The following is a 15,267-nucleotide window of genomic DNA, read 5'->3' on the forward strand; positions in this document are numbered from 1 at the left end:
ACAAACAATAGCAGGCTATGAACAGAGAACAGGCAACAAGAGGTTGTAGCCTGTTCTTTGATCCGGCACCAACATGTTACCTGTTTACCAATCGTTCCTTTCTGGAGTGCCATGTACAGGTATTTGCTGTTTTCTATCTGTGTGCAAGTCATGCGAAGTAGGGGAGTACTGTAGGAAAGACAAGGACCACTTGTTTCAAGCTGTGTGCAGGGATTTGTCTGCTGGATGACAGTGATAAATGTAAGGCGTTCTTGCAGATATGTTGCTCTATTGCTGTGGTATGAGAGGTTGGGTCTGGTTGTTGTCCTCAACCCTTCAAATGAGTGACTTGGGTGGCATAGACATGGAATCTGGGACCAGCATTTCGATTTTGAAATGGAAAGAAGCTTGTTGATTTGGATGAGGAGACTTGAGTGGGGGAGAGTACTAGTAAGAGCCGCAAGCCACCTTGAAGACCTCAGGATTGGATGTTCTCACAATCCCGTTACAGCAGGTAGGTGCTCGTTCTCCTTTGGCAGAGGGGAACGATATGCTCCAGCATATGCTCTCTCATGCAAATGTATTGAAGCAATATTATATGCATGCCAGTGAAAACCAGACAGTGGGTTTGCTATAGGGGTACATGCTGTGGCAGTATTGGGGTCTGAAATGGTGTTGCAGCGTATTGCTGTGTTGAATTAGAGGGCAGCCATCTTTTATTTTATAGGTCAGACCATCTTGATTGGGTGTATCTGTGTCTGGTTGGAGGCCATGGTTTTGAATAAGAATGGCCAATGCTGAGAATGGTGATATAAAAGCACAAGTGGTTGATGATATTTATGATAGCCCTAAGAAGTTTTTTGAGATCTTGTTTCAAACTACCCAAGCTTGTGCATAGATCAAGCAATGAGTTCCTTTGTTTATGAATAGACAACTAGTGCATGTTGTACCATGAATGCTTTTGGAAGAATTCTAGAATGTACTCATGCAGTCGTGTTCAATCCGGGTGGAAGTGGTGAACTTTCTCTGGATCTCTGTGTAGAGCTGAGAGTGGCCTCTACAAACAGAAGTAGAGCTTTCCTACTGGGGGATTCATGCAAGCCTCATCCTGCAAAGCTGTGTTTTGAGGTGGCTAGCTTGTAGCCATAGGTCTATGAATTGAAATGGGTACCTTTGGAAGAAATTTCTTTCAATATGGACAATTGGGTCACTTAATTTTGGAATGTTCCCAGGAGGAGGTGGTGCAACAACAGTCTCTTGTGCAAGAGAATAGTCCAATGCAAGAAAATCTAGCTTGCTTTACACCAGCTTACTATTGCACATTTTGGGCTTTCTACTTTGGGAAGCAAATTAAGAAGGCCCAAGAAGGAAGGCTACCAAAAGCTCCATGGGTTATATGAGACCTTATGTGGTGGTCTTCCATAATGAGTCCTCGGTGACTTCACAAGGAGTCCACACGGACAAATTGAGTCAAGAGCATAGAAGATTTGAGATGAACAGGCTGCTCAGCATTGATCACATGCCATCATGAAGCTTGAATTCTAGTGTTTCCATGTAAGATGCCATGTTCTTCAAGGAAGAACCTAACTGTGGAAACCCAGGGCTGCTAGTGAGCACATAAGCCTGAAAGAAAAACCGATGAAGGGAAATCATGTGTGTCTCCACATCTAAAACAGCTCGTCCATCCATTCTTTCTGGAGTACAAACATGATTCCAAGAGATCCAAGAGATACCCAATAATGTAGAATCCTTGTTCTGGAGCAGCATGAACCAATTGTTTGGTGGCAGCCATGGGGAAGGAATTGATGAGTACCCTTTATCTGAGTCGGATTAAAGATGCTGCACCTTTATCTCTCAAGAGGGTCTGTCTATGCCATCTGAGCTTTAGCAAAAAATTCCTGATGCTCATGCTCCGGGATCCATCATGGGTGGTCAAAATCTGTCTCAGAAGAGACAATGCTATCTGCCCCTAATCTCATAGTATACATTTCTGTGGCATATGTTGTGCTTCTTAGGTTCTGCCTGTGTCCCACAAAGCTGGCTAATATGACCCTTGTCTGCAATGCCCCCATATCTCCTCTCTGCCCTTAGTTGGTGTGATGATGTGCAGATATGGCCAATAGCACATCAGAGGCCATGTGACAGTTGTGTGTCCATGTAGTCTGGGCATGTAATGAAACTATTCTTTGAGAGGTGCAAGAAGTGTGTCTGATGTTAAGTCATCTTTGTACCTAGCTGCTGTGTGGTCAGCTGAGCTCCAAGTTGGGGCCCTGCAGGGGGGGGAGAGAGAGAGAGAGAGAGAGAGAGAGAGAGAGAGAGAGAAGTCAAGGTGTAACCTTTTTCGTGCATTAGTACGGGGATTTCCCACACGTTGGCCTAGGGCCCTCGTGTCTCTTGTAATCATGTAATCATGTAATCTTGTACCTTTTTTTCGTAATTAATACAATTACCTTTTACGAAAAAAAAAAGAGAGAGAGAAGTCAAATGGAGGGAGCTTGTTAATCCTCTCAAGGGTCTTTAACTCTTGATGAATCATACTGTACAGGTGCATCTTCAGAAACAATTTTGTATTTTTTTGATTCCACTAAGTTTAATCAATTCCTCTTGTTTTTCTCCATTCAATATGTTCATGAAGGTTTACATTGGTTCAAGCTGCTTTTGGCTAGTTAGTATAGACTACTTTCCATGTGTCTTGCATATTGGAAGTAGCTGGATTTCGGTCTTCCATAATGTGGACTTGATATGGAGACCACCTCAGTGGCTTCATAATGGGAATCCCACATTTTGAGATGCTGATGAAAAACGTTGACAAGGATGAAGAGGGATTGCATGATAGATCTATCAGAAAAATGACAGGAAAAGCAAGGACTAGGATGCCATGTGGTGGTAAACATAATCAAGAGGGTCAATTTTGACATGTGGAGGAAAAAGGAAGGGTATGGAAAATGGAGGCCAGGAAGCATTCTAGTGCAGTTTTTCTAGGTAGACTCAGAGGGGTTGTATTTTGGACTGCTAGAGAGCAGAGGTATGGAGAAAGCTCTCAAGCTGGCTTTGCAGGGCACCCATGAAGAGATGGTAACGACTTTGGGAGCAGTGACCTGGTCTACAGATGACAAGTGTGTTGCTATGAGGGAGGTCTGAGGTATCAAAAGAGATATATCTGGAGGCCTAAGATATGTAAAGAGACATATCTCACTCGTAGAGAATACAGGAAGATTTTGAGCGCATGATGAGTAGGCAAGAAGCCTTTTTAGACTCATTGGACTTGTTTCCATTTAAGGATTTCATGTGGTTTGGCATTGTGTCTGTTCAAAGCAATGACATGGTGATTTGCAATATTCCTGCTGTTGTAGATGGTTTATAGGTTATGGATAGGTAGCTGGTGTAAATATAGCTACTGTATTTGGCAGACCATGTATTTAACATCTTCCTTGAATGTGTCCTGAAGCCTGACCATGTGGCTAAGATCAAAGGGATGAAAAACAGGTCAGGGTCTTCATGTGTCTCTGGATGACATTGACAATCTGCAAGCCTTATTGCAAGTGAAGTTCCTGATTTGTTTAAATCCTGAGGTCGTAATCTGAATCACAAGGTAATTCAAGCTAACACCCTAAATTTTGTCACTGTTTTTTGGACACTTTTCTGGCTCTATGAAATGTACACAGCCTCCGAAGGTCATTTTTCTTTGTAAAGATAATCATATCTTCAAACTGATTTGATTGTTTCGTTTTTTACAAAAATCAGGAAAAGTAGAACTTCCTGAGGATGAAAAAACCTTTTCCTGTCATTGTTTTCAAATTGGTTATGCTCACGAGTCATGGCACTGGATTATTGACAAGTGATATTTTCTTACTGCAGGGAGCAAATGGACATACAACTGATGCAGAGAATCTTTTGAAGGTCTATTAAAAATTATGTTTTCATTTGACATTAAAAGTTTTTAGAGAAAAGGCTGAACCATAGGTCTTAATTGCTGATGTGGCAACGTTAAACTTCCTTTACAGCATGCATGTTTGAGTTTGCCTTTTTGGATTTGATGTGTGTCCACCTTTTGTGATTTCCTTGCATAGCTTGTTACAGGGTGCCAATATGACATGTTGTGTTTATATGTGGTTCCAGTTCCATTTGCGGCCACTTGCACTCCTTGGGCCTGATAGCTCCAATGTACTCGAACCTTTTAATTTTTTTGCAACCCAAAAACTACTGCTACAGCAAAATTCAAAAATTTGTGAAGCTCAAAAGATGGTCAAAAATGTCTTCAGGGAGAAGCTTGAGTTGGATGCTAATGAAGGTAGAAGGGAAGCAAAATCAGATACTGAAATTTTGGCTTGTAAGACGGCTGCTTATTAAACATTTGTATTTTTTGGGTTTATGAGCAGGATCTCTACCTTCAGAAATGATTCCTAATTGTTTAAAAGGGGTAACTCGAAAGGAGATGGAGGTTGTATTTCTTGGCACTGGATCATCACAACCTTCCAAGTACCGTAATGTTACTGGCATATATATTCACTTATTTGAGCATGGAGGGATTTTATTGGACTGTGGAGAAGGGACTTACGCGCAATTAAGAAGACGGTTTGTTGATATTTTATGTTTTTAGTATTGTGATTTGAGGACAATAAAACAATTGGCTCAACCTTTTCTTTGTCTTGCAGCTATGGGCCTGAACATGCAGACGAGGTGCTCATGGGATTAAGATGCATATGGATTTCTCATATTCACGCTGACCATCATGTAGGCCTTACAAGATTACTTTCTGCACGCAAGAAATTCTTGAGTCAAAAGGATTGTGAGCCTATACTTGTCATTGGTCCAAAGAACTTGAGGAGATATTTGAATGCATACCAAAAAGTAGAAGATCTAGCTTTTGAGTTCTTGGATTGTAGCCAGACTGTTAAAAATGTAGGACGTGCTTCAAGAACAGGATTCTCAATTATCAAGGACAATGCTGGTGTAAGCTCCAAGGATGAGTCAAGCCATTTGAAGGGTCAGATGCAGTACCTATGGAAACAACCAGGGTTTCATGCTCTAGAGGGCTCTGATACAGTTGGAAGGGAAAGGTTGCATAATGTTCTACAGTGCCTTGGATTGAAGGAACTCATTAGTGTCCCTGTTCTGCACTGTCCGCATGCCTTTGGTGTTGTATTAGAAGCTCGAGGAAAATTAGACCAAGGAAGTCAGCGGCAGGCAGGTTGGAAACTTGTATATTCAGGTGACACACGACCCTGCCAGACACTTGTTGAAGCTTCACAGGATGCAACAATTTTGATCCATGAGGTAAATTTCTTAAAAATCCATCAGCAAATGGGAAGGTGCCGGGTACCCCTGGTTCCAGCACATTTCCATGTGCATACGCAAAGTGCATATAGTCACATTGAAACAGAGAAATAGATACATTGTGCACTAGGTGGCTTCTACATGTCCAAAATTAGGCAAGGATCCGAGTCAACTCATGCTTGTCAGCCTGCTGGATCAGCAGGGATTTCAGCCAAATGACTTCTTCATAGTTTCTACCTTTTTCCTCTATGTGAAATATATTGAGGTCCAATGGCCACTGCTAGTATCGCAAGGGGGTGCTGTCTTGGGTTACATACAATATTGGTGCTTTACAATTTGATGGTTTGGTTATTATAATCACAATAATATTTTTATTAGCGCTTTAATTGTTATCCTGGTCCATTTAGAACTCATAGGAGAAAGGGGTGCCTTTCTGTAGCAATGCTAGGCCTTCTCTCTATGCAAGCAAGAGATAGAAATGCTCATTTCTAGCTACTTTGCCAGTTTCTTGTACAATATAAAGTTTAATCTTTAAGCTTCATCCTCACATATAGGCCCTGTGAAACAAACTCTGGCTCAAGCAGAGTGTGTTTCTTTGGCAATGTCTAGTTGCAGAACTTCATGTTGGAGGAAAGTATATCCAGGAGAGACTAAGAGATGAGGCAGGATCAAAACAGGTGATATAACTGTGTCACAGTGATACAGGTGGGAGCAATGGCTTTTCTTGAGCCCAATACCTGGATAATTAGAAAAGCTCCCATCATTAGAAGAAATAAGATGTAACTTATACCTCTAAAGTGTGCCGGTGATTTCTTCCTACCATGCTAGATTTCTGACTGGTACCAACCCTGATTCACATGATCAGTAGTCCATGATGTGGGCAACAGAAAAGAATGATTACTACTGCTGAGAACTTTAAATCAAGTTCACTAGTTACCTGAATAGAGAATTTGAGTGCTCAAGATCACTCGGGTGATAAATTGGCCTAGCAAATCTAGTTGTTGGCCAATCAGTTTTTTTAAAAAAGCAAAAAGGCAAAACTTGCCAATGCAAGTGGGAAATAAGTTTTTGGAGGCTAAATATATAGAATAGAAAATAGATATATCTCCTGTAGATAACTTCTTTTTTCTCAATGCTCCCATTCGAATTGGTCAGGTAAGAGAGAGAGAGAGAGAGAGAGAGAGAGAGAGAGAGAGAGAGAGAGTTTACGAAAAAAAAAAAGAGAGAGAGAGAGAGTCCATTCTGAAGATGGAGAATCAATGGAGGAGCTGTTTGCTGGAGGCACCAGCTGTCAGGGGGGATTTGCGACCATCAGGGAAGGCTTTTGGACCAGATGACTGCAGCCCAAGGCCCTATGGATGCAGTTGCCAGCCCGTTGGCTCTGGGCAACAGCAGTTATAGGAGGATTTGGCAATCTGTGACAGCTTCCATCAGAATTTTTTAAGTCTTTGGACACATGAGCAACGCATGAAGTTTTATGGACTGATTTTCATGTGCTGACTTTCAATATTTTGCCACAGTCCGTGTTCTTGGAGACTCGGCTATAGATGATGATGAGTAGCTTCAGTTTTTACTAATTGAAGGCATGGCTAACTGTGAGCCAGACTCAAAGAAAAGCAGACTTTTACAAATTTTTAGTTCATCAAGTCAGATTATTTGTTTTTATAGCAATCAACCTAGCAAAAGAGCAAAGCGAGTTCTTATCTATCTTAAGAAGAACTATTTTGAAACACAATACTATATGTGCTTGGGTACACCCATTTGATCATATTTGTAGGTGTCCGAATTGTTTCTGGTATTTAGTAAAGTAAGCTGCTATGTGTGCACTCATGTCAAGTATTCCTTCTGCTAATATTTCGGAAAAAAGGGTGTGGGCGTGCGCACACCCACACCCCCGCACCTGCCGCCGCCCCCCCCCCCCTCTCCCGGCTCACATATTATGATTATGGATGCAGGCTACCTTTGATGATGAGATGCGTGCTGAAGCCGTTATGAAAAACCATAGCACAACCAAAGAAGCAATAGAGGTCGGAGTGTCAGCTGGAGTCTACCGCATTTTCCTCACTCATTTCAGTCAACGGTATCCGAAAATTCCTGTCTATGAGGACAGCTACTCTGACAGAACATGCACTGCCTTCGACATGATGAGTGTAAACTTAGCAGATCTCCCTTGGATTCCAAAACTGTCACCTGCTCTCAGACTTGTCTTTGAAGACCGATCTGAGGATGATTCCGATGAGGCCGACAGTGATGATCAGTAGCCTGTCCATTCTTTCTTCATTTTTATCATTCATTATTTACCGTTAATTCTGATCTGTAAGCTTTGTATTCATTGCAATTTTTGTCAACTTTGATCTGCAAAGCAAGATTAAACTGTACGATCAGAGTGTACAGTGGAAGGCTATTAGCATTTGCCGAGTTTTGGCCGAGATTTCTGTAGTAAGGCGTCACTACAAGTTCTTGGAAAAGCTTGTCACAAAATTGCTTGTCGTTCTGCCAAAGTTTCTTTTCGTATCAGTGTTTGATCAACCAAAGCAAAAGCCTACTACTATCTTCTTTTGGCCTGCCCCCTCGCAAGGGGAGTTAGAGCATTTTGGGACTCGACGAGTTTTTCTTGCCGATATCGTTCAAACAACTATTTCACTAAAAAAGATAATTTGAATTGGCTCAGATGAAATGACTAACATGTTCTTAGGAACTGTATTTGATCTTGATTTTGGAACAAGCACGACTCAAACAGGTAGAAAACAGTTTGAATCAATGCACTGGAATATCTACAAAGAGCCTTTTGGCCAATCAAGGAGACTCAAACAGGTAGAAAACAACACATCACGTAGGGCTACAATATCAAACGGAGGGGATTACAAAGCAAGCACAATAGGGATGGTGTGGATAATATGTATCCACTAAGTAGCCACCTCTCTAAGGATCATACTTGTAGAAACCATGGAATTAAGTGGCCACTATAACAACCTTGGAACATGGCCCACATGACCGTACACGTCTAAGGCCAAATACAAAATAAATGTATTACGCGCGCCAACAATTGAGCCAAAGATGAGTCCAATGCAGGAAATGAATAAGATGGTTATGCCTCGATTGTGAAGTGGTCATGGATAATATCGTGTGAAACCCAAGAATGAATGATGGCACATCATGCCATTGAAGTCCGTACTCTAAGAAATGAAGCCTTAACTTGGTCTAGCAACTAGACAAGAAACAAAAGATAAGTCTTCTCACATTCTGTAAAAAAGGCAAATCTATCACAGGAAACAAGCCTTCATAATAAAGCTTTCCCATGATAGGGAAGCTTAGTCCTCCACAAATGAAGAACTGATCATGCCACTTAGCTTTACTATCCTTAGAAGACAAATTTGTATTTGTTGTTTGTGCCACAATCTCTTATCCTCAACCATCTTATGATAAACTATATTGTTTTATTATTTTAGAAATCATTTAGGTGCACAAAAGTCAAGTCTAATCATGGGGATGAAGGTTGAAATGTAGGAAAATGGGAATAAATGTCAATCTTTGTTCCTCCTAGCTAATCCAAATCACTCAAAACTTGAAAATATTTGTTGGATGTTGAGGAATGAACAAATTGGAGATTGACCTAGAACAACGGTATCAAGGCAATGATTTGTATAGTTAGTAAACCTAGTTGTACCATTCTATTAAACTTGTTGCATTCCATGTGCTTATCAATCTACTATAGCAAATGTGGTTTAGACTAGAATTCTACCTCAAGTTGCAATGAGTTAGGCTCCTTTTTAAAGTCAAGGGAACGTGTTGTAGTGAAACAAAGGATCTTTTATGACAAAATAGTCTACTATGAAAGAAAAAATGATTGGCATGTTTTAACTTGTTGAGTTGAATTCACATGCTACCATGATGCTTGGATTACAATGTGACCATGTGTAATGTCAATTTTCTCAAGTCATAACAATGTTCTCCAAGGATGTTGGTGTCTACATAAGGATTGCAACATGTTCATCCCCAAAGCAATCATACGAATTTGTATATCCAATAATGCAACACCGCCAAACACTTCAGCATGGTAATATATCGAATAGAGACCCATACATGACCTAAATTATCTTTGTTACTTGCATAGCATAAAATGAATGGGATACACAAATTCTTGCATTGTCTTGTGCCCAAGAAAGTAGAGGTATAAATAGGAGATTACACTTCTCGTCTATGAAACTTTAAGACACATAGAGGCTAGCCTTAAGCTTTCCAACACAAGCTTGTCATATGTGAAGACATCTAATTGGGCAATGCTCGATGGCCCACATCCACCCAATGAGATGATCTTCGTATCGAGTGATCTCTCTTGGAAAAACAATCCACCCAATGATGAGATATTCTTAGTGTCTTGTGATCTCTCGAGAAACAATTCCATCATGTTGACCCTATAATGCAAATCTCTCTTTGTACACCTCATGATGATAGACTTTTGTAGATTGATGTTAAGGCTTGAGGTTGTGGACCAACCAATATTCAAATGGCCATTTTAAAAGCTAGAGTATACTTACTAAGCTTCAATAATATGATTGAGTAATGTGCAAGAGATTGTTTTAGAAGCCTAGCTCCACTAGGTAGGGAGACACCAATGACTTTGTCATCAATCATTAGCTTATGCAATAGGGAGAGCATAGGATGTGTCACCAATGCAAAGTGGGGACTAAAAAGGCTTCCCTAATGAAGGGACCAAGTGAGAGCAATACCTTGTGTTATGCTCTCTCTCTATTGAGCATTGTGCATAACAATCCATAAAAATTGATTGTATCAATAAGAGAAGTCATTGGAGGGTCAAAATTCATGGAAGACATTAGTTGTAAAAGAAAGGACTAGTTGACATGATCTAAAGCTTTTTGAATGTCCATTTGCATTATGACAACCTCTTGACTAGAAAGCTTTGGCATAATCTATGCTCAATTGAACATTCAAAAAATTGTGCACATTATTTTGTCCCTTAGTGGAACCATATTACTATAGATAAATCAACTATGAACCTTTTATTTGGAGGCCTATTGCTAATGATCTTGGAGAAGACTTTCTACAATGATGTTGGAATAGAAATTAGTTTGCACTATTTTTGAGTGCAAGGGGAAAGGACCCTCGATAAGAATCAAAGTATTGCAATTTTCCATTCAGATGGCATTTGGCTCATTCTTTAAACTTGCTAACATAATCAAGTGAGTTGGTCCTTAGGCTTGTCAACATAAGGATATATACATTTGGCAGGCTATTTTGTCCCAATCTTTTTTGTGTGTGGAAGATTAGACAAGACTTCTCCACCTTTCTCTTAGTGATATCAACACCTATATAATTTTCCCATTTTGGCTTTATGTGGTCTCATGCAATGTCATAGTTTAATGATGAGCATCATGAAAAGAATAATTAAAATTTTCTTATAAATCCAAGAAAGTTTCATAGTAATCCATGTACATTTAAATGATACTTTATCCCCTTGAGTATCTAGTAAGCAAACAATGTTTTTGTGTACATATGTATATGAAAAAACAAAACCATGAGCTTGGCAATCATGCATCTAAATCGGCAAGTATATTAGATTTTGCATATTGCTCATCCTGAAGTGCGTAAACTCTATATTTCAACCACTTCGTATAAATGATCAATTCAGAATTATTGCTATAGTGTCAAAGAATGCTCCAACAAAGATTACTAGCGTTGCAATTCATTATAATAGTAAAAGCACATTGAATCCATTTCTCCAGACAACATATGGTGCATTCTCATGAAAAATCAACCACACATACGTATCTTGAGAGATGTCCATTGGCTAAGCACAACCACCAATTGCAACATATGCTCCAAAAAATAGATCATGCACCAAAAAGAGAATAATTGAATTATAAAGGCAAATGACCCAGCAAGGCCTTACCAAAGGGGAAGGCTCCACACACATATTGTGCACTATTGAAAGTAAAGAGTCACTTCAACTAACATACTTCCTATCCAATCTTCCCTAAGCATCAAGATGTTGAAGAGAATGAAATATAAATCTAGGCTTGCAAGGAAGGGTGGATCTAAGATTGCATATCTTGTTTTAGTGTGGAAGTTATCAAAGCATCCTAAGCCTAGTACTCAAGACCATTCATCTCAGAATGAGACAAAGTTGTTTATGTTGAATAATCGCAAGTGTTGAAGTCACCCATCATCAAATCCTTGAATGAATGCATCTCACTTTGAATGACATCCACAAGTCCACAACCTCTACCTATGAACAATTATCATTGTAGTAGGATACTGAAGTACTTTTATTGGCCACACACACTTGTGGCATTCGAGACAATAGAGGCTTAGAGAAGATCCTTTGCTTCACTATTAAGAAGTCTGAGTATTATTGATGCACACGGTGCTTCACCACAAACATCCAAGGAGGTTCCTTTGGGTATTGTTCATGAGAAGTAAGAAAAGGATCATCCTCATGCCCATGGTTATGCAAATCCATTTTCCTACGTTTCCCAAGAGGAGAAATAAATTGATATAGAGACAAAACATGGAGACACATGTACTTGCATAGACCAATTTAGCTTGGAATCCACTTGATGTTGCGGTGACTAGAGATCATGGTTGCATTTCGAGATAAAGTGATCGAAATGCCCACACTTAACACAATTTCCAATAAATGTTCCCTATTTTAATTCATAAGCCAATGCTTGCAAACTAGAAGCCTCAAAACATATTTTGTAGGGATGACGTTTGCATGTATGCCATGATAGACACACTCTTTTCCTATTTCAGCTTACCAAGTCTCTAGCAAAACTTGTCCCAAAAACCATCAGAGTATGGGAAGAAGATGCCAAAGTTGTGAGCTTCACTACCTTTCTCCAAATGGGACAGGCTTACCTAAGAACATCCTTGAATTCCTCCATGAGCACTCACCATGGAACAACATGAACTAGTTATGCATCTAGGAATAAAGTAATCTTGTGCATGATCTATGAATGAGATTTCGAGTTGCAAAAGAAAACCTTGAAGAACCCTTTGGGCCCATTCTAAATTTTCTCAATAAGAGGAACTTGCAACTATCTATTAACCACATTTTCGAGTGTGTCTCTAGTCACACTTAGATATGGATAATGGGAAAAAAAGGCCCAAAAATAGAAGATGCCATCCTTCTCATGGAAGATTGTAGCTTTTTGCAACACAATATCAATCCCAAAACTTCCCTTGCATGTTCTCCTTCTAGAAAACTAGTTTCTTTTCCCTCATTTGTATGAACATAATCACTCATTAGGATAGTAGCATAGCAAGCATATATTGAAATCTGCCATTTTGCTCTTGTTGAGAAGGAAAAGAGCTCAACTTAGGGGCCTTAAGAATGCATGAGGCCAATGATCGATTGCAAGCTTGCGCTGCTTGCTTGCTTCATCTCCTTCTTCATGATCCAAAAAATCCTTAGCCTATGATTTCATATTTGAATCCATGTCTTGTTGAGAAAGTTCATATAAGCAAAGTCATACATCATAGGCAACTATTACACCTAGCTTATGACTCACTATTGAGTACAAAATCAAGTCTATAAGTTCTTGTTTATGGTGACAAAAAAATAGGACCCCAAAAACCAATTGAAATAGACTATTCTAAATGAACTCTCAAATTGTAATTTAGATGGCAATTTTGATACTCAAAAAGGGGGTTAAAAACTAAACATCCCTTATTTGATGCAAGTAATGTGATTTCTCCTCTTCTACCTTCGCTTATCACTAAAGTAAGGAAGATATGTGTTGCCCTTGTCCTACTATGCACGTGATCACGTTCAACAACATGATAGGGTTCTTCCATAAAAATGACTCAAGGGGCACAGGTATCCATCTCTCTCTCTCTCTCTCTCTCTCTCTCTCTCTCTCTCTCTCTCTCTCTCTCTCTCTCTCTCTCTCTCTCTCTCTCTCTCTCTCTCTCTCTCTCTCTCTCTCTCTGAACATGAATTGAGCCTTTCAATAGAGAAGAATAATATGTGAGCTCTAGGGCAAGCTTGTTGCAAGAAAGGCTTCAATACTTTAGACAATACACACACTCAAAGCTCTCACAGAGAAGGAAAGGGCACATGGCAAGTGGATCTATTGTTGTTTTTAAAGTCTTTGCAAAGCCTTTGACACTATACTAGGGTCCAAGTTTATGAGGGGATAACATGGAAGTACAAGAGCATATATGGTGGAGTAAATATGCTTTGTATGAATTGGTAACAAGGAGAATATGAGCATTAAAAGGCATCTTATACATGATGAACAACACTATTTGAGTGGATCAAGGATTCCACCATCACCTTTTTAGCATTTACTAATGTTGAAGCTGTAGATTAGACTTGGGGTGGGGACATGCTCCAAGCTCGGGTTGGAGGTTTGATTTCCATGTTTTTGTATATTGATGTTTCTTTTCCCATCTTAGATTCACCAGAGAGTTTACTTTAGCATTTAAATGCTCTATACGTATTTTCTATAAATTGATATCTCTTAGTGAAGCTTAGTAAGACAAAGGTCATGTTCTTTAGCACCATCCAGACTTGGCTCACAAAATCAAGGTAGCAATTTACTTTTGGTGGGAGAACTAAACAAATTGTCTAATCAAATCTTATGTATATTTGGGTGGCATTTAAGGACCCACATTTCTCCTGAATGAGAATGGAAGGGCCATGCTTGCACGAGGCTTTGCAATACTTGGTGCAGTTGAAAGTTTGTGTTTTTACCCTTACACTTTATGGAACGTTGCACCAAATTATGATTATTTCACAATTTTACTAATATCGACACTCCTTTGTGGAGCAGAGATCTAGGGACCTAGTCTCTACCACATGAGAACTAAAAGAAACTTTTATGATGGTTGGCAATCCATATAAAGACCTCTCATAATGATAATAGTGTGCATGGCTCATACCAAGTCATCCACACTACATGATATATTTTTTGCTAAGCTAGGTTCACCACAAGTGGTCATAGAGGCTCTTTTGCAAGTAGTGATATTTATCCATATTGTTGGGGGTAAAGGCACGTGTGCCTATGTTGCCCTAGACCGCACACGTGTACATTGTAGGTGGTGAGCTCTCATCACTGTCACTTTATTCTTTATTCTTTCAATGACTATTAAATAAGGGAAGGCCGGTCAACATTGTGACTATTGGAGTTTCCACATCTTATATATATATATATATATATATATATCTCTCTCTTACACTCTTGCTCCATCTACCATAACTCGTATCTCTCCTACTTCCACTTGCTCATGCTTCCACTGGGGCTTCATCCTTCAAGTGGTATCAGAGCCTACCATTTGAGGAGCTTCTTCATCATTCACTTCAACCCAATTTCAAATACCTACAACTCAAGTTCATTGCAACCACTACTTCATCCCGTCAAGGTAACCACTGTTGCTCAGCTCTCTTCTCGCTTCTAAGTGCTTATTCAGGACCTCAAAGGGGATGCTTTGAGCATTGTAGTTTTCTCTCTAACGTTTAGATTAGCTAGCAAGTAGGGCAACCAACTCGGTGTGATTTGCACTTGGCTATTTAACCCTTGTCTTTGGCAGTTTACACCTCTTCTCTAGCTCCTAGACCCCTTGGGCAAACCATTGATCACTTGTGACACCTTGCAACATTTCTTGGTTGCATTTTGGGCCTTATTGAAGTGAAATATCTCAATCAATGACTATGGAATAGTGTTGGGCTACTGTAAACACTTTAGGACAGTATGTATTGAGCTTGTCATTGCTTATATGATACCTTTGGAGCTTTCCATTGATGCCCAAATGTTATGGCACTATATTGAGGTGTTCACTGGCTTCATTTGAACTCAAATAGCTCAGTTTGTGTAGGGTTTTATTATTGTACATTGTTTGGGCAACAAGATTTTTAACTAGAAAAGTTATGCCTATTGAGGTTTGATGCCATTCAAGTGTACCACTTGAATGTACTGATATTTAGCATTGATACTTAGACCCACATATGATTATGGAATGCTTTGGGACTTGGTTTTGAGTTGCAAT

General features: G+C 39.6%; 1 protein-coding gene across 2 annotated transcripts in view; it reads left to right on the forward strand.

Annotated features, from left to right (window-relative positions):
• LOC148015467 (tRNase Z TRZ3, mitochondrial-like) overlaps positions 1–7,939 on the forward strand; it is a 159,712-nt gene extending 151,773 nt beyond the window's left edge. The window contains exons 8-12 of one of the 2 annotated variants that reach the window (XM_087665597.1): positions 3,838–3,879; positions 4,099–4,270; positions 4,359–4,554; positions 4,635–5,256; positions 7,212–7,939. In XM_087665597.1, the coding sequence (XP_087521723.1) occupies positions 3,838–3,879; positions 4,099–4,270; positions 4,359–4,554; positions 4,635–5,256; positions 7,212–7,517 (1,338 nt within the window). In that variant the 3' untranslated portion in view covers positions 7,518–7,939. The remainder of the gene's footprint in view (positions 1–3,837; positions 3,880–4,098; positions 4,271–4,358; positions 4,555–4,634; positions 5,257–7,211) is intronic. The other variant, XM_087665596.1, reaches the window with a different exon arrangement.
• The last annotated feature ends 7,328 nt before the right edge of the window (positions 7,940–15,267 follow it).

Source organism: Lygodium microphyllum, chromosome 24 (assembly GCF_053477565.2).
Source record: "Lygodium microphyllum isolate KBCC chromosome 24, Lygodium_microphyllum_v1.1.10, whole genome shotgun sequence".
NCBI lineage: Eukaryota > Viridiplantae > Streptophyta > Polypodiopsida > Schizaeales > Lygodiaceae > Lygodium > Lygodium microphyllum.